This window comes from Hemitrygon akajei, chromosome 27, assembly GCF_048418815.1.
Source record: "Hemitrygon akajei chromosome 27, sHemAka1.3, whole genome shotgun sequence".
NCBI lineage: Eukaryota > Metazoa > Chordata > Chondrichthyes > Myliobatiformes > Dasyatidae > Hemitrygon > Hemitrygon akajei.
The window spans coordinates 45,515,873-45,536,229 of record NC_133150.1 but is presented as its reverse complement, the minus strand read 5'-3'; the positions used below and the strand labels follow the sequence as shown (position 1 = coordinate 45,536,229).

The 20,357-nt window shown below is 43.9% G+C and overlaps 1 protein-coding gene across 8 annotated transcripts in view; it reads left to right on the top strand.

Moving 5' to 3' along the window:
• LOC140717343 (plasma membrane calcium-transporting ATPase 1-like) overlaps positions 1–20,357 on the top strand; it is a 328,298-nt gene that overhangs the window by 136,997 nt on the left and 170,944 nt on the right. For all 8 annotated transcript variants that reach the window (XM_073030837.1, XM_073030844.1, XM_073030840.1 and 5 more), the window contains one exon: positions 296–759. In XM_073030837.1, coding sequence (XP_072886938.1) covers positions 564–759 — 196 coding nt within the window. In that variant the 5' untranslated portion in view covers positions 296–563. The remainder of the gene's footprint in view (positions 1–295; positions 760–20,357) is intronic.

The window sequence follows — 20,357 nt, the reverse complement described above, 5'->3', positions numbered from 1 at the left end:
CAGGAATCACGTGTTCAAGTTCTGCGCCTGTTTCAGAATCAGAATCAGGTTTAATATCACTGACATAAACTATGTGGTGAAATTTGTTGTCCTGGGCAATGGGGGTCCTTAATGATGGATGCCTCCTTTTTGAGACATCACCTTTTAAACGTACTCTCGACGCTAGTGCCCATGACAGAACTGGCTGAAACCACAACTCTCTGCAGCTTTTCTCATGTTTGAAGTACTTAATTCTTGAACCTTATTTTGCCTTTCAACTGTCAGCCTAATTAACATGCCGCCCTCTTCCTCACAGGCGTTCCTCAGAGGCTTCTTGCAGGAGGACATGAAGAACGCGAGACCTGTTGGTCACTGCTAGTCTGCTGCTGCCGTATTATGGACACTCCTACGACATCTGCAGCCGGGGAAGTCGGACTCTGCTGATGTTTCTGTCGCTGCCCAGAAGCCCAAAAGCCGATCCGAAATCTGCAAACGTTGCTTGGAGTGGCTGGTAAGACGGCGGTACCTGGCCTTGGGTATTTCCAATCTTCAGCTTGAGTGAGTTTTAATTTCTGAGGACAAAAATGACTAATAATGCTGCAGGCCACCACCCCGGCAACTCTGTTGCTGAGGGCAACCACGAAGGTGAATTTGGCTGCACGGTTGCAGAACTGCGATCCCTTATGGAACTGCGATCTGGAGAAGCAGTAAATAAAATACATGAAACTTACGGTGATGTCCAGGACATCTGTAGAAGGTTAAAATCTTCTCCAATAGAAGGTAGGAAGAATGTGTCTGTGTCTATGCAACTTTTCTTTCATATACATATCTTTCCTAAATTATTTTCACTTTATCTTTTACCTCAATCAATTTTTTGGCAATTAGTAAACACAAGACATTCTGCATGTTCTGGAAATCCAGAGCAATGCACACACAAAATTCTGGACGAACTCAGCAGGTCAGGCAGCATCTATGGAAATGGTTAAACAATTGATATTTCAGGCTGAGGCACATCATTAGGAAACTGTTGATGTTTCAGGGCACAATTCTTCATCACGACCTCCCAGATGAAGGGGCTCGGCCCAAAACATAGGTTGTTAATTCATTTCCATGGATGTTCCCTGGCCTGCTGAGTTCCTCCAGTATTTTGGAAATTGCTCAATTTTTCGTCCTTGTGTTTCTGTAACCCAACCAATCCCATATTCCTGGCAATGGGATAAGATACTTCTTTTAATCTCGTTCTATCTTAATTAAGGGATAGATCACATTTTCTGCCAATGTTCCATTTCTCTTTGGGTGGACATTGGAAATATTTCTTTGAATGTTTATTTGATCACAGTATTTTAATGTAATTTTCCCATCTCGTTTGCCGATATCTATATAATTGTCTTGAGTTTAAAGCTATTGGTTTTCACTGAATTACATAATTCTGTTGCATTGAATGTGCATGTCTTCTGTGGATCCCTTTGTCAGATATCTGTAATTAACCTGCCCTCTTTATGCAAACCAGATCTAAATTATCCTGTTTCCCAGTTGGTTTCACAATATACTGTTCCAGGAAATGATCCAATGTATATTTTGTTAATTCAACCATAAACAATTTTTGCCAATTTGATTTAACTCACAATCAGGTTTATTATCACTGGCAAACATTGTGAAATGAGTTGTTTTGTGGCAGCAGTACATTGCAATACACAATAATAAAAAACTGCAAATTACAATAAGTAGGTATGTATATTTATATTTAAGTAGTGCAAAAAGAAAGCAAAAAAAGAAAAGAAATAGTGAGATAGTATATTCATGGCCCATTCTGAAATCCGATGGTGGAGGAGAGTTGGGGGTTAAACTGTTCCTAAAACGTTGAATGTGTGTGTCTTCAGGTTTCTGTACCTCATCCTTGATGGCAGCAACGAGAAGGGGGTGTGTCCTGGTTACTGGGGTCCTTAATAATGGATGCCGCCTTTCTGAGGCACCCGTCGTTATGATGATTAAAGTCTCCCATGTTAATTGTGTTGCTTTGTTACAACCTTGTCAAACTTCAGTCTGGTCAGTATGTTGATGGTGAGGGTTACCCTAGAGCTGGTTTGAACAAGCTATTCCCAAAGAATTTGAATGAACAAGAAACCATGACATGAGGTTCCAACACACTAGACCAGTGCTAAACTACAATAAGGAATGCCTATCGTTCCATGCCCAGACCACATTTTGGTAAATCTGATCGCTTGCCTGTCCTTCTCTTGCCTCCATACAGGCAGAGGCTAGGGAGCAAGGCCCCAGAGATAAGGACACAAAGGGGTGGGCACGGGAGACAGAGGATTGACTGTGGGATTGCTTCGAGGTGATGAACTGGGCTGTGTCCAGGGACTCATCTGTGGATCCGAATGAACACACCATGGTTGCCATGGGTTTTTCAAAACAGTTGTAGACGACTGTGTCCCAACAAAATCATTCAGAGACTTCCCCAACCAGAAACTCAGGATGGACCCATGAGATCCATAGTCTGTTGAAGACCCGATTAAGTCTGGTGATCAAGAGAGTTACAAGAGGTCCAGGTGTGATCTCTGGAAAAACCACATTGCAGGCAAAGTGGCAATTCCGGACTAAACTCGAGTCAACGAAGGATGTTCAACAGCTGCGTCGGGGCTTGAATGCCGTCACCTCTTACAAAGCGAAATCAGACAACGCAGGTGACAACAGGGCTTTGGTTCCAGATGAGCTCAATGCCTTCTATGCCCACTTTGACCATCAGAGCATGGAGGAAAACTCCCACAGCCCCCGATGATCCTGTGATTTCAGTCTCTGAGGGCGATGTGCAAGAATTCTTCAGGAGGGCGAAGCTGTGGAGAGCACATGGCCCAGATGGGATATCTGACCAAGCACTAAAGACCTGTGCTGATCAACTGGCTGGAGTGTTGACTGAACTCTTTAACTTCTTGCTTCGGCAGACTGAGGTCCCACCTGCTTCAAGAATGTGGTGACCTCCCTCAGTGTCTAGCCCCCAGTAGCACTTGTATCCACAGTGATGAAATGTTTTGAGAGGTCGATGACAAAACATATTAACTCCTGCCTGAGAAGTGATTTGAATCCTCTGCAATTTGCAACAGGTCCACAGCAGATGCCATCTCATTGGCTCATCACTCAACCCTGGAATTCTGGACAGCAAAGATGCAAACATCAGGATGCTCTTTATCGACTCCAGCTCAGCATTCAATACCATCATCCCCTCAAAACTAATTAATAAGCTTCATGACCTTGGTTTCAATCCCTCCGTGTACAATCGGATTTTCGATTTCCTCACTTTCAGGCTCCATTCAGTTCAGATTGGCAGCAACATCTCCTCCACGATCTCCATCAGCACAGGGGTACCAAATGGCTATGTGTTTGACCCCCTGCTCTACTTGCTTTACCCCTATGAATGTGTGGCTAATCACTGCTCCAACGCCACATTTAAGCTTGCCCAAGTTAAGTTTTGTTCAAGTTTCAGGAGTTCTTGCCGTATAATGGAATAATTATCCTAAAGGATTAGTTTAATTAGGGGTCATAAGCAGAATTAATTTGGCATAAAATTTTGAGCCAAACAACCTACTCTTGTGCGGTACTGTTCTATGTAATTGTTCAGCTGTCTGGGTAGTTCCGAATCTGGTTTATTATCTCTGTCATATGTTGTGAAATGTGTTGTCTTGTGGCAGCAGTACAGTGCAGCGTGTAAAATATACTACAAATTATATTAAGATTTATATAAAAAAGGGAGTAAAATAGTGTGGTAGTGTTCATGGGTTCATTGTCCATTCAGAAATCTGATGGCAGAGGGGAAGAAGCTGTTCCTAAAACATTTTGAGTGTGGGTCTTTTGGCTTCTGTAGCTTCTCTCTGATGGTAATAATGAGAAGATGGCATGTCCTGGATGGCGAGGGTATTTAATGATAGATGCCACCTTCTGATGGTGAGGAGGGTTGTGCCCATGATGGAGCTGGCTGATGTTCTAACCATCTGCAGCCTGTGCCTTTGCCCCTCTGTACCAGATGTTGATGCAACCGGTCAGAATGTTCTCCATGGACATCTGATTATCCTAACATCTCCCACTCTCCTGGTGCCTTCCACCAATAAGTATCATGATCATCTGATCCGTGGCAGCATTGGTTCACAAGGTTAATTCCTGGAATGGCGGGACTGTCATATGTTGAAAGATTAGAGCGACTGGGCTTGTATACACTGGAATTTAGAAGGATGAGAGGGGATCTGATTGAAACATATAAGATTATGAAGGGATCAGACACGCTGGAGGCAGGAAGCATGTTCCCACTGATGGGTGAGTCCAGAACTAGAGGCCACAGTTTAAGAATAAGGGGTAGGCCATTTAGAACAGAGATGCAGAAAAACTTTTTCACCCAGAGAGTGGTGGATATGTGGAATGCTCTGCCCCAGAAGGCAGTGGAGGCCAAGTCTCTTGATGCATTCAAGAGAGAGTTAGATAGAGCTCTTATAGATAGTGGAATCATGGGATATGGGGAGAGGGCAGGGACGGGGTCCTGATTGTGTATGATCAGCCGTGATCACAGTGAATGGCGGTGCTGGCTAGAAGGGCCGAATGGCCTACTCCTGCACTTACTGTCTATTGTCTATTGTTATAGCACCAACCCCTGTGAATTCCCTTCTGACTTGGAAGTGTACAAAGTTCCCAGTAAATTTATTATCAAAGCACGTGTATGTCATCATATACCGTACTACCTTGAGATTCATTTTCTCACAGGCATTCACAGTAGATAGAAAAAAAATACAGTAGAATCAATGGAAAACTACACACAAAGACTGACAAACAGCCAGTGTGCAAAAGAGGACAAACTGTGCAAATACAAAAATATAGACAGAAAGATAGATAAAAAGATAGAACAATAGAAAGAATATGAGTCTTAGAGTACTTGAAAGTGAGTCTGTAGGTTATAGAATCAGTTCAGAGTCGAGCTGAGTGGAGTTATCCATGCTGGTTCAGGAACTTGATTACTGAAGGGTAATAACTGTTCCTCAACTTGATGATGTGGGACCTAAGGCTCCTGTACCTCCTTGGATCTCTCATCTTCATTGGATCTAAGTCAAGGAGCTCCCTCTCTACCAGCACTGTGGTAGGACCTTCAGGAGGACCATAATCATTCCAGAAGGTTGCTTACCAGCACCTTCGCCAAACAAAGCATTTAGGACAGTAAATGTCAGTGATGTCTGCACTGTGTAAAACAAAAAGTCAATAAATCAAACTGTTATCTTCTCTCAGCCTGAACAGATGTGAACAAGGGCTGTAGGGAGAATAGCAAACTGACCTTGGCAGAGTAAACCATTCAGCTAGCGAGAGTGAAAATGAAAGTACTGTATTACGTGAAGTGTTGAATTTTGTTATTAATGTAATGAGCAGATATATAATCCTAAATACAGAAAGGATTGCTTATCGAGGAATTGAGAAAATCAGCTTTAATGCTCATTACATTTTCTGTGATAAAAATTCTGATAATGTGCAACAAATCCATCAGCATCTGTAGAGAACTGGCAAACATGTTGGTCCTTGAAGAAAAGGTCAGGTTGGTGGGGAAGAAGATTAGGGTCAGTGAGAAACTACAAAGAAGGGGTTAAAAGGCCAAGTACTTGTTCTGCTGTTAGTGAGTTGAATTTTCCTGCTTTTGTTAAAAGTTTAATTATTCCTGAAGGGTCAGATGCTAAACTTTAACTTTGAATGAAATCATTCTCAATAGTTTATAGCAGGGTGTCTACAGACTCTTTGCTAAATGGTATTGGTCCATGGCATAAAGAAGTTTGGAAGCCCCTGGTTTATGGAGTCATAGAGCACTTACAGCACCAAAGTAGGCTCTTCAGCTTATCTAGAACACACTGAACTGTTATTCTGTGTTATTTAATCAGCAAATAACTCCATACCCCTCCCATCCAAACTTAAATGTTGCAAGCAAATCATCCACCACTTGAGCTGATGTCTCATTCCACACTCACACCACTCTCTGAGTGAAGAAATTCCCCCTCAGGTTCACCTTTCACCCTAAACCTTTGACCTCTACTTCTACCTCGGTGGAAAAAGCCTGTTTGCATTTACTCTGTCGATGCCCCTTGTAATTTTGTATACCTCTATCAAATCTCCTGTCACTCTCCTACACTCCAGGGAATAAAGTCCTAACCTACTCAACTTTTCCTATAACTCTGGTCCTCAAGTTTTGGCTGTTGGTGTATTTGATATTAAAGTAATATTTCAGTAATCTTGTGTATATATATTTGATTAAGCATTCTTCGTTTAAATAATTATGAGTTACATGTAAGAATATGTTAATTGCATAAATATCATCACGCTAGCTCATGATACATCCACACCTCGCTTAAAGTAAACACGAAGTAGACTCACATTTCGAACTCCCGTGTCTTCCTTTGAATTAGTTCGATGTTTTGAAGTTACTGAATGTAACACTGGCAACATCCTTATAAATCTTCCCTGCACTCTTTCAGTCTTACTCGAGTCTTTCCTTTGGGCTGATAACATATAGGCTGTGAGTTGATTGGTGTTGAATTTATGGCGTGGTAGCATTAGATGTTAGCGTAATGCTGTTACAGCACTGGTGATCCGAGTTTATTCCCGCTGCTGTCTGCAAGGAGTTTGCATGTACTTCTCATGACTGCATGGGTTTCCTCCAGGTGCTCCGGTTTCCTTTCACGTTCCAAAGACGCAAAGGTTAATTAGTCACATGGGTGTAATATGGTGGCATGGGCTCATTGGGCGGGAGGGTGTGTTACATACTGTGTCTCTAAACAAACAAATAAATAAACAAACTCACATGGTGATTGAGCCAGTGGAAGGATCCAAAGGTCTGCTTCATGACAGATAACTTTCTAACCTATTCAATCTTTCCCTTTAACGTAGTATACTCTGACTTAAGGAGAAGTCGTTCTCCCGTTATTTGAAAAGTTCTCAAGAATACTTGACTCTTATATAATTCTCAGCATCGTGAAGGATCCCACCCACACTGCTCATGGACTGCTTGCTCCACTCCCATCAGGGAGGAGGCGACAAGCATCCACACCAGGGGCCTCCAGACTCCAAAACAGTTACTTTCCCCAAGCAGCAAGGCTGGTCAACACCTCCTCTGCCCACTAACCTACCCCACCACATCCCCGCCCCTGCCACTACTTTACAGTTTCCTAAGCAACATACACAAAATGCTGGAGGAACTCAGCAGGTTGGGCAGCGTCTGTAGAAATGAATACACAGTCGATGTTTCGGACCAGGACCCGTCTTCAGGACTGGAAAGGAAAGGGGAAGGTGGCTTTCGTTTCCAGTCAGTCTTCTGGAGAACAGATGCTCTTGTACCTAGCGTCACTTTTATGTACATACAGTCTATGTATATAAGCTATCTTATATTTATTCTGCTTTTTATTATTTTGTTACTCTATCGTTTTTTTTTGTACTATATTGGATCCAGAGTAACAATTATTTTGCTGTTTGCATTTGTGTACAGGAAATGACATTAAGCGATCTTGAATCTTATTGGGCACACTCCTTAATGTGTGTATGGCAAATGTTCTATCTAAAGTCTTAAACTAACTTTTAAAAGACTGCTGTGCTCCAAGCATAAGCCGTGTATGCTGTGCTTGGCTAAAGTTGAGATAAGCAGGTCTCTCGGGACCTGCGTTCCAGCGTGTTGTGGTGGTATCTCTGCACTTGCGCCTCGGGCAGAGATACTGCCATTATTTATTTCTCAAAGGTCTTCATTTTTTTGTATTTTTCCACACGGCTTCCTCCCATCTCTCTCTATTATTCACAGCGCTCTGTCTGTCTCTGAACAGCACACTTGGGGGGGGGGGGGGGGGGCGCGCCAGAGGCAGGTTATTTTTACACAGAGAGGTGAGTGCGTGGAAGGCGCTGCAGGGGATGTGCTAGGGGCGGATAGAACGCGGAACTGAATCAGAATCAGGTTTATTATCACTGGCACGTGTCGTGGCAGCAGCAGCAGCACTGTGCAATGCATAAAATATACTGTAAGTTACAATAAGAAATAGAGATAATACTTAGTACTGCGAAACAAAGCAAAAATATGTTCATGGGTTCATGGACCGTTCAGAAATCTGATTTTTTGAATTGACTTTATTTCTTACATCCTTCACGTACATGAGGAGTAAAAATCTTTAAGTTACGTCTCCGTCTAAATGTGCAATGTGCAATCATGGTAATTTATAATAAATAGGACAGTCAATGTAACATAGACCACACTCAAGTCAGCGTGAGTTCATCAGTCTGATGGCCTGGTGGAAGAAGCTGTCCCGGAGCCTGTTGGTCCTGGCTTTTATGCTGCGGTACCGTTTCCTAGATGGTAGCAGCTGGAATAGATTGTGGTTGGAGTGACTCGGGTCCCCAATGATCCTTCGGGCCCTTTTTACGCACCTGTCCTGAATCATGGGAAGTTCACAACTACAGATGCGCTGGGCTGTCTGCACCACTCTCTGCAGAGTCCTACGATTCAGGGAGGTACAGTTCCCATACCAGGCAGTGATGCAGCCAGTTAGGATGCTCTCAATTGTGCCCCTGTAGAAAGTTCTTAGGATTTGGGGGCCCATACCAAACTTCCTCAACCTTCTGAGGTGAAAGAGGTGCTGCTGTGCCTTTTTCACCACAAAGCTGGTGTGTACAGACCACGTGAGGTCCTCGGTGATGTGGATGCCGAGGAACTTGAAGCTGTTTACCCTCTTAACCTCAGATCCATTGGTGTCGATAGGGGTTAGCCCGTCTCCATTCCTCCTGTAATCCACAACCAGCTCCTTCTAAACTGGTGAGCTGTGTCTCCAGGCCGTATAGCACAGAACAGGCCCTTAGGCCCATGATGTTGTGCCAGCCCTTTAACCTACTCCAAAGTCAATCCCTCCCTTCTCTCCCACGTACCCCTTACAATTTTCTTTCATCCATGTGCCTGTCTAAGAGCCTCTGAAATGTCCCTAATGTGTCTGTCTCTATCACTAAGCTTGGCAGTCCATTCCAAACACCCACCACTCTGAAACCCACTTCTGACGTCCCTCTATACTTTCCTCCCAACACCTTATAGCAGGGGTTCCCAGCTTTTTCATGCCGTGGGCCCCTACCATTAACCGAGGGGTCCATGGACCACAGGTTGGGAACCCCTGCAAGGTATGTCGTCTTTGGGGCATTTAAAAGACTTAGATAGGCATATGGATGAAAGTGATGCAAGGATATATGGGAAGGAAGGGTTAGATTGATTTTAGAGTAGGGTAATGGGTCAGCAGAGCTTGGTGGGCTGAATGGCCTGGAGTCTTGTATGTGGTATTTGTACCATTTGTGAAATTTAAGTTAATAGTATATACAACATTACAGCAAAATGCAGACTCAACAGTCCACAATGTTGTGCCAATCTTGTATTAATTACATGAGGAACTGAAAGATAATATTAGGAATGTGGCAGTGGAATTGCTGGATTTTCATTAAACTCTCTCTGGTTAACTGAACTAAACCAAATAGGGGTAGGGGTTGTGTGTGTGTGTGTGTGTGTGTGTGTGTGTGTGTGTGTGTGTGTGTGTGTGTGTGTGTGTGTGTGTGTGTGTGTGTGTGTGTGTGTGTGTGTGTGTGGTGCCTTAATTAGCATATTCAATTTCATGCAAATAATCTTGGGGTAGGGGTGGGGGGTGTGTGTGTATGTGTGTGGTGCCTTAATTAGCATATTCAATTTCATGCAAATAATCTTGGGGTAGGGGTGGGGGAGGTGGGGGTGTGTGCGTGCATGCGCGCGCAAAGCTATACAAACTCCTTGTGGGCAGCAGCAGAATTGAACACGGGTTAGGTTAACTGCTAACCATGCTGCCCAAAGCAGAGGTTGATAGGATCTTGATTAGCAAGGGTGTCAAAGGTTACAGGGAGAAGTCAGGATAATGGGGTTGAGAGGGTTTGAAAAATATCAGACATTATCAGTTGGCGGAACAGACTCGATCGGCCAAATAGCCTAAGTCCTTCTCTATGTCTTCTGGTCTTTTTGGTCTGGTGCTCGATTGGCCAAGTATTCTAATTTGTACTCCTATGTCTTCTGATCTTATCGGTTTGGTACTCGATGCGCCAAATAGCCTAATTTGTATTCCTGTGTCTTCTGGTCTTATCGGTCTGGTTGGTAAATTGGTTGTCATTGTCACATTTAGCGCAATACAGTGAAAAACTTCATTTTGCTGGCCATGCAGTCTTTCAGCCCTCTCAGCCTCAGCGCCTAGGGTGCACCACCCCTCCCCTCCCCCTTTCCCGAAGTCGATCGTTGTTTTGATGACGTTGAGTGAAGGGTGGTTGTTGTGGCACCGTGTCACTGTCTCCTTCCTGTCATGGCTGTCGGTCTCGGAGTCTTGGGGTCATCAGTTCAGTTTCTGTCTTCATGGTAGTGTTCGACATCTCTATGAAATATTGAGCAGGTTAGGGTTAATACCAGGATAAAGGATAATAAAGATGAGGTGGAATTATCTCATACTTTTAACGTTAAAAACCTTTGAATGTATAACACTGAAAATGGCTTTTCTGAGTGTATAATGTATTTCTAAGTACAAAGCATATGAATACAACAGAGTAGGAGCAAATTTTGATAGTTAATGAGGCATTTTTTAATCGCATTTTTCTAATTTACTTCAATCCAAACCCTTAATTTGGGGCATAAAGTGCTGAGTAATTTGCAACAGCTTGCATTTGTGTACAACCTTTTAATGTAGTCAAAGGTCCCAAGGGGCCCAGCTGGTATTATTTAACAGACTTTGACAGCAAACACGTAATGAGGAGCCGTTAGGGCAGATGACTCATGCTTTCGTCGCAAAAGTCAGTGTTAAAGGAGCGCCTCTAATGAGGAGCCAGGGAGAGGCAGGGCTTTGGGGCCCAGGAGCAAAGATAGCTTGACGTGTTGTATCTCCTGGAGGAGGATGAGGGGGAGAAAGTCAAGTCAGGTCAAGTTTATCGTCATTTAACTATATACGGGTATATGGTAATGGCGAGCTGCTCGTTGGTCTCCCCTCTCACTGTGGGGATGGAGGGCCACGCCATTCTGTCCCTTGTTAGCCAGTTGGAGAGCCTGTACCATGTCGAATAGTTGTCATCGGGCCGGTGCCGGGCTTTCCCATGGCTTGCTTGCTGGGAGGTGGGCGCTGATGATTCCTGCTGGGGTGGTGGGGTGGGGGGAAGGATTGATGCTTTGCTGCTGCTTGCGTGTGGAAAGGGGGAGGTAGGTTTTGGGGTTCTAGTGGTTTTTCTTCTATTATTCTTTCTTTGGGCAACACACTCACAAAATGCTGGAGGAACTCAGCAAGCCAGGCAGCATCTACAGAAAAGAGTACAGTGGACGTATCACGACTGTACTTTTTTTTCCCCATTTCCCCATGGATGCTGCCTGGCCTGCTGAGTTCCTCCAGCATTTTGTGTGTGTTGCTCGGATTTCCAGCATCTGCAGATTTTCTCTTGTTTGTGATTCATTCTTTGGGGTTCGCTTCTGTTTCGTCAATGACTGTGAAGAGTAAGAATTTCAGGTTGTATACTGTATACATTCCCTGCTATTAAATGGAACCATTGAACCAGTGAACCATCAAACGAGACAATGTTTCTTCGAACCAGGGTGTAAAGCACTGTAGTAAGAATGAAATCTACAGATGGATTATGCACAGGTAAACAAGCTAAAGCGCGCAAGTTAAATATTGTGAAGTACAGAGCCGATTGTCCAGTCACACTTTAAATGCGATACAGCAGAGAGTTCCGAAGCCTAATGGCCTGAGGGAAGAAACTGTTTCCCATCCTGACCGTTCTTGTCTTTATGGATTGGTGTCTCCTGCCTGATGGTGGAAAGTCAAAGAGGACGCTGGATGGACTGGATGGATGGGTGGGATCCTTGATAATACTAGGGGCCCTGCGTACACAGCGCTGCTGATAAATGTCCCTGATGGATGGTAGGGATGCCCCTGTGATCCTCTCGGCCATTCTCACAGTCCTTTGTAGGAGCTTCCAGTCCGAGGCTCTGCTGCTCCCGCTCCAGACGGAGATACAACTTGTCAGGACACTCCCAATGCAGCCGTGGAGAACAGACAGAAAAACAGAACCACTGAATTGAGGTGCTGACAGATTGCACTAATGGTGTAGGTCACGTCAGTGAGGCGGGGGAGGTGATGGTGGCACAGTGGAACATAAAATGGACAATACACCACGGTAGCATAGTGGTTAGCATGACGCAGTTACAACTTGGAGTTCAATTCCAGCACCATCAGTAAGGAATTTATTCGTTCTCCCTGTGAAACGTGTGCGTTTCCTCCGGGTGCTCCAGGTTCCTCCCAATTCCAAAGACATACTGGTTAGTAGGTTAATTGGTCATTGTAAGTTGTCCTGTGCTTAGGCCCAGGTTAAATTGTTGGGTTGCTGGCAGGAAGGGACTGGTCCACACTGTATCTAAATAAAAAATACAAAACTGTCCTGTCTGATGTTGTTCTGACTTTTTCAAAGTTCAAAGTAAATTTATTATCGAGATATGTAAATGTTACCCTATACAATCCTGAGATTTGTTTTCTTGCAGGCATTCACAGTAGAGCAAAGAAATACAATAGAATCAATGAAAAACTACACACGAAGACTGGTAAACAGGATTCAAACTGCAAATGCAAAATATAATAATAATAAATAATTGAGAACGAGTTGTAGAGTCCTAGATGGTGAGTTGAATCAGTGCAGCATTCATGGTGGGTGTGCTCAGTAGTAGGGAGGGTTTTTCCTGTGATGGACTGTGATCAGTCTAACCCTTCCCTCCCACATAGCTCTCCATTTTTCTATCATCCATCTACCAAGCTAAGAGTCTCTTAAATGCCCTTGAAGTATCTCTTCCTGCACCCCTCCTGGCAGCACGCTCCACACAATTGCCCCTCTCTGTATAAACGAGCCTACCTCTGACATCCCTCCCCCCCCCTCCCCCCATACTTTCCTCCTAAAATGATACCCTCTCGTATTGGCCATTTCCACCCTGGGAAAAAGTCTCTAGCTGTCCACTCTGTCTTACCATATACACTCTATCAAGTCACTGCTCATCTCCTTCGCTCCAAAGAGAAAAATGCCAGCTCACTCAGCCTTTCCCCAATATCCAGACAGCGTCATGGTAAATCTCCTGTGTACCCTCTCTAAAGCTTCCACATTTTATAATGAGGTGACCAGAACTGAACACAATACTCCCAAGTGTGGTCTAATCATAGTTTTATCGAGCTGCAATATTATCTCATGGTTCTTAAACTCATTCTCCTGACTAATAAAGGCCAACACACAACTCCTGCCTTCTAATCACCCTATCAACGTGTATGACAACGTTTAGGGATCTATGTACATGGATCCCAAGGTCCCGCTGTACCTCTACACTAAGAACCCTGCCACTGAACCTGTATTCTGCCTTCATTGACCTTATAGGCGATAAACATGAGAAAGTTTGCAGATGATGGAAATCTTGCAACATGCACAAAATTCTGGAGGAACTCAGCAGGCCAGGCAGCATCTATAGAGAGGAATAGACGTTGCCTGACCTGCTGAGTTCCTTCATCATTTTGTGTGACTGTATAAGTGAACCACTTAACATTTTTCAAGATTGAACTCCATCTGCCACATCTCGGCCCATCTCTCCATCCCGTCACTGTCCTGTTATAACCTACAACAACCTTCTACGCTCTCCACAACACTACCAAGCTTAAGTCAGCTGCAACCTTACATCCTCATTCAATCATTTATAAAAATTACAAAGAGGAGGGATTTGTGTTTTATATTTGCAGTTAACTTAGATTACTTTGTAGAGATTTGTTTTCACTTTGACAGAGAAGTGTCTTTATCTGTTGATCAGAGTCAAAGAAGCCACAAATTAAATCCACTGTGATTCAATGTTGTAAAACAATAAAACATGAAAACTTCCAGTGGGGCTTTTGTAGGCACTGTATATATATTTCTTATTATTATTAATAGTATTTTATGTATTGCACTAACTGCTGCAAAAAAATAATTATGACATAAGTGGTGATAAATCTGATTCTGATATGAGTCTCTATTGTGGACTGAGAGTGGGAAAGAATGGGGAGATGGGAATGAATCATGGTTGGGAAAAGAGGAAGAGAGTGGAGGGAGCAGGAAGCACCAGAGAGCAGAGAGACATTCTGTAATGATCAATAAACCAATTGTTTGGAATCAAATTACCTTGCTTGGTGTCTCAAGGCTGGGTGTCTGCACCTGCGCCACCCCACCACCCCTGGCACCTCTTCTCTGCCACCTGTCCCACACCCCTCCCGCGGTGCTCCACCCTCGCCATTCCCAACATCCTTTGCTCCTGCCAGATTTACAGACTCGCTCTCCGCTCCACGTTGACGAATGCTGTACTGAGCAAAAGTCTTAGGCAACCAAGCTATAAATATGTGCCTGAGGCATTTGCACAGTACTGAAAGTCAGTGTTAATAAATCCGATTGTATTTGTGTGTAGCTCCATCTTGTGCAGTAGCATTTAATGTTTAAGGATTCCTTTATTTTTCAAATGTTTGCCTGGAAACAACTTTTATGTTCAGCAAGTTTAATATTTTTAATGTTAAATATTTAATATAGTTAATATTAATCAAGTTAATTTTTAAGTATTATCTAATCAAGCTAAATATTTTTAATAATATTTCTGTGTGCTTTATCGTTCATTATATTTACAAAGAAAATCTTTCTTTTGCTCTCCCTCCCACCCTTCGCCCATCAACTATTGCCAATTTTGCTTCCTGCTGGAAATGTGATTCCAAGGTAGATGTTTATCGTTGAAGTGACGTTAATTAGATACCGTTCAGTGTCACTTGGGTTCAGTGAAATCAATGAGACATTAAAGACCGAGCATTTCTTTTCAGCTGAGAAGGATTAAAGGTTAAAATCAAAAGTTTAGAGTTAGAAGAATTAAAGTTGCAGCTTGCAATTTTAAAGTGATTTAAGCTTAAATTGCTTCTGGTGCTGAGGAGTAAGTAAAGTTCTTATAGCAGATTATTTGTTTATTTATTATGATACATCGCGGAACAGGCCCCTTGAGCCATGCTGCCCAGCAACCCCCAATTTAACTGTAGCCTATTCATAGGACAATTTACAATGACCAATTAACCTACCAACCGGTACACCTTTGGACTGTGGGAGGAATCCAGAGGAAGCCCACATGGTCACAGAAAAAATGGATAAACTCCTCACAGACAACGGTGAGAGTTGAACCTGGCCCACTGGTGCTATGCTTCACCTTTGTCCCTTTGTCAGTCTAACAGCAATTAGTCAGAGGTCGAAGTCCGACTCTGATCTTGTGTGAAGGAGGAGCCCATGAACTTTCCATTACCAGCTGGCAGTGTTGCTATCTCGTAGCTCCAGTAAGCCAAGCTCAGACCTGACCTCCGGCACTGTGTGTGCTGTTTGCCAGCTCTCTCTGCAACCTCCATTTCAATCCTGCATCCCAAACGTGCTGGATGGTTGCTGTTGTAAATTGTCCTGAAGAAGGATCTTGGCCCGAAACGTCGACTTGCTTTTTTCCCCTCCGTAGATGCTACCTGACCTGCTGAGTTCCTCCAGCACATTGTGTTTTTCTAGATTTCCAGCATCTGCAGTACCCCTTGTGTATTATCCCTAATATATGTAGATGGAAGGTGAATTGAGGGGAATGTGAATAAGTTACAGGGAAATAAAGTAGGCACATGGGATTGCCCTGAAAAACAGAATTGACTCGATAGACAGAGTGGCCTGCCTTCATGTTGTAAGGAAATGTAAGTCGGAATTTTATTAGGTTGTTTCAAGTGTTGGAGGGACAAAGGAATGATTGTAATTTTTGTTCATATGTATTCATTTCTAAGCAATTACATGGCTGAGTCATAGCTGAAGTGACACAGTAGTGTAGTGGTTATCACACTTTCAGGACAAGCGACCCAGATTCAGTTCCCACTGTTGCCTGTTTTCCACACGACTGTGTAGGTTTCTTCCTGGTGCTCCAGTTTCCTCCCACAGTCCAAAGACGTACCGGTTGGTAGGTTAATTGGTCATTGTAAGTTGTCCTGTGATTAGGCTAGGGTTTTACCAGGAGTTTCTGGGCGGTGTGTCTCAGAGGACCTGAAGGGCTTATTCTGTGCCATATCTCAATAAAATAAAATATATTTCACGCCAGGTCAGATTTATTTATCACACGTACATCAAAGCATACAGTGAAATGCATCGTTTGTGTTAACAGCCAACGCAACTAAAGGATATGCTGGGCACAGTCCGCAAGTATCGCCACACATTCCAGCGCCAACATTGTGTGCTCAGAGTGTGCACGGCCTCAGGATAAAGGGACGTCCCGTTAGAGCTGAGAGGAGAAGGAGTTTCTTCAGCCAGAGGATAGTGAATCTGCGGAATTCATTGCCACAGACGGCTGTGGTCATTGGGCATATTTAAGACAGAGATTGTTAGGTTCTTGATTGGTAAAGAGGTTAAAAGTTGCAGGGAGAGGGCAGGTGAATGGTGTTGGAAAATAATCACTCATAATTAAATAATGGAACAAAATAAATGGACTGGATGTCCTAATTCTGCTCTTATATCTTAGTGTCCTCTTGGTATTTTCACTCCCACCTAACGCAGATGCCCCCTAACCTCTAATGTTGATGGTTAGACATTGTTAACCTGAATGCAGATTTTCCACAGAGTCCCAAGAACGTCACATGAACCGAGACGCAATTTTTCCTGCTGTAAATAAATTATTAGGTAACATGGTATGGAAGCCTATTTGTCCAATGAACACATTTCTGATGAGGCATCTATGAGGAGCAAACTAATACTCCGGCTGATATCTCTGCATCTCTTTACTCCGAAACAAAACCAGTTTGACACATGTTGAAGCCTGCATACTGATTGCCAAACAACTTCACTGTACACCTTGCACGTAATGATGGCTCGTGGTCGTCAATTATTGAATATTGTTGATTGACTGAGGACTTGGAAGATTAAAACTGGTGTGGAATAGTCATGGGCTTTTTTTTTTCTAGCATACCTCCAAAGGACCTGTTTCAATTTGGATTCTGTCAGATTCCTCTTGTGGGGCAGGGGGTGAGGTTTTGTGTCCCATAATGGCCTTGTCAGTCAATTCAGAGGTGTACTTCAAGATGTGCAGTGAGATGCATAGTTTGCGTTAGCATGCAACACAATCTGAGGATTGCCGGGGGCAGCCTGCAGTTGTCGTCACACATTCCAGCGCCAACGTAGCACGTCTGCCGTGTTCAGCAGAACGACAGAACATCTGCACAACATCAGGGACGGAAGGGCCTGTACTACTCCTACTCCTACTCCTCCTCCTCCTCGTCCTCGTCCTCGTCCTCGTCCTTCTTCTTCTTCTTCCCCTTCCCCTTCCCCCCTCAGCTTCCAGTGGAACATGGGCCTCATCCTCCAAAGAAGATGGAACAGTAGGAGTTCATCAATGCTTTTGTAATCCATTGTACCTACTGTACAGGGGATTGGCCCATACAGCTTCACCAGAGAGAGCCCTGTTGGCCAGCCTTACCCATTTCCACCTCTCACGACAGGGACGTAGGGTTGGACTTTGGGAGGCAAAGGTCCTGTACTGTTCTGTCTCTATATTTCATATACTCAGAGACATAGACGTGTACAGCACAGAAACAAACCCTTCGGCCCAATTCACCAACGCCAACCAAGCTAGTCCCCTTTGCCTGCATTTGGTCCTTACCCTTCTGAGCCTCTTCTATCAATGTGCCCACCCAAATGGCAATTGTACCCACTTCTACCGCTTCCTCTGGCAGCTCGTTCCATATTTGCTCCACCCTCTGATGCAGATTCAGGCTGAAACTCAGATTCATGTATTTAATCATGTGAACATCAAACCATACAGTGGGATGCATCATTTGTGGTAACAACCAACATACCTAAGTGCGTGCTGGGAGTAGCCCGCGAATATCGCCACACATTCTGGCATCAGCACCGCTTGCCCATAATGCCCGGCAGAGCAACTGCGACAAAACAACAGCAGCAAATCCCTTCCCCACCCACCCACAGATTCACAGACAGTCCTCCAAGCCCAGGAGAGACCATCTCCAGGCCTCCACAGAACTAGAATAACAACCAGACATTCCCAACCCAAAGGTTGTACGTAGATTTATTTGCGCATACTTGCTGAGAATTGGGGCTTTTCCTCATAAAGGGCAATGCTAACTACTCTCCTAAACTTAATTTTCACCGTATACCATTGAAAATTAAAGTTCAAAGTATATTTATTATCAAAGTGCATAAAGCATGCGTCACCAAACAGCACCATGAGATTCATTGTCTTGCGGAAGTACACAATAAATGCAAGAACCATAATAGAGTCAATGAAAAGCTGCACCCAACAGCATGGACAAACACCCCATGTGTAAAAGACAACAAACCCTGCAAAGACAAAAGAGAAAGAGAAAAGAGAAATAATAATGATAAATCAATAAACAAATATCAAGAACATGAGATGAAGAGCCCTTGAAAGTGAGTCTCTAGGTTGTGGGAACAGTTCAGTGACGTTATCCCGCTGGTTGCTGAACCTGATGTTGTGAATCCTGAGGCTCCTATACCTCGTTCCTGATGGCAGCAGCAAGAAGAGAGCAGGGCCTAGATGGTGGGTGCCCTTGACGATGGGTGCTGCTTTGCTGCAACAGTGTTTCATGTTGATGTGTTCAATAGTGGGAGGACTTTGCCTGTGATGGAGGTCCTTGACCATGGATGCTGCTTTCCTGTGGCAGTGCTCCGTGTAGGTATGCTCAGTGGTAGGGAGGGCTCTTTCTGTGATGGACTGGGCTGTATCCACTACAGTTTAGGCTTCATGAGTTGTGATGAAGATCTTGGCCCAAAACGCTGACTCCTTATTCCTTTCTATGGCTGCTACCTGACCTGATTTCCTCCAGCGTTTTGTGAGTGTTACTCTGGATTCCCAGCATGTGCGGAATCAATTGTAGGCTTCAAACAGCACAAAACATCTTGATGTTGGTTCTGATTTGGATAGTCCTTTCAGCCAGTGTACTGGCTTGAGTTGCAAGAAGGCACGTGTTCAGCTGACCTCTTGTGACTAACACTCATGGATTACTTATCAATTGTGTGTACAATTAACACACCCAAGGATGCCCTGCGGGCAGTCTGCAGGTGCCGCTGAGCGTACAGTTTTTCCACTGAGGTTCGGTGAGACTACAACTAGAGGTCATGGGTTAAGGATGAAAGGTGAAACGTTTAAGGGGAACATGAGGGGAAACTTTTTCACTCGGTGAAACAGTGGAACGAGCTGCTGGCGTAAGTGGTGCATGCGAGCTCAATTTTAGTGCTTAAGAGAAGTTTGGATGGGTAGATGGATGGTAGGTGCAGGTCAATGGGAGTAGGCAGTTTAATTGATCTGGCATGGGGTAGATGGGCTGAAGGGCCTGTTTCTGTACTGTACTTTTCTATGATTCTATGTCTCTGTCAGCTGGGATACAAAGACCAGCCAGGAATCTCCTCTCCTCTCTGCACACTGCCCTCCTCTGCAGTATAACTCTGTGTAGCGTTTCCCTGGGCGTAATATTTGGTTGGCCATTTCTGGCCAGCCTCTATATTGACCTCTGATGGATATTTTCGTGGGAGGTGGGGAGGGAATAGCAAAGCACTGCACGGATTGCTGCGCAGTGCATGCTGTGACCTGCGAGCTAAGCTTTTAAGATGATTTTCTGAGCTTGACTGGGTTTTTAATCTCAATAATTGATTGAAATCATCTGTGAGCAGGTTAAACTGCCTGTTTTGGGCCAGGCTTCAACCGGGACCTATTGTAATGTGGCAGTTTATAGAATTGCAGTTTGCATTTTCTGTAGAAACTCTGAGATTAGTTTTATTTGTCTCATACACATCATAACTTACAGTGAAATGCTTCTGGTAATAGCATAGCATGGCGACAACCTAACCCTTACCTCTTTGGACTGTGGGGCAAAGCAGAGCACCCGGAGGAAACCCATGCGGTCATGAGGGGAACGTGCAAACTCCTTACAGAGACCGGTGGGAATTGAACCCTGATCACTGGCGATATAAGGGATTATGCTGACCGCTATGCTGCCATGCCTGCTACTGTCTTCCCAGTATGCTGTCAGTGAAAAAAATATTATTCTTGCCTTTTTTAATTTTCCTCCTGATAGATTGCAATTATCATCACATCTGTGATTGTTCAATTGTCAAATTCAAAAACTGCAAACAGATTTTTGTGTTGTCTAGACAGAGTAATAAGTTAGGGCACTGAGTTGGGACGTGATGCCTTAGTTGCACAAGACTACGATGAGACTGCATTGTGTACAGTTTTGGTCACCCTCTTACAGGAAAGACTTTAAACTAGAAAGAAT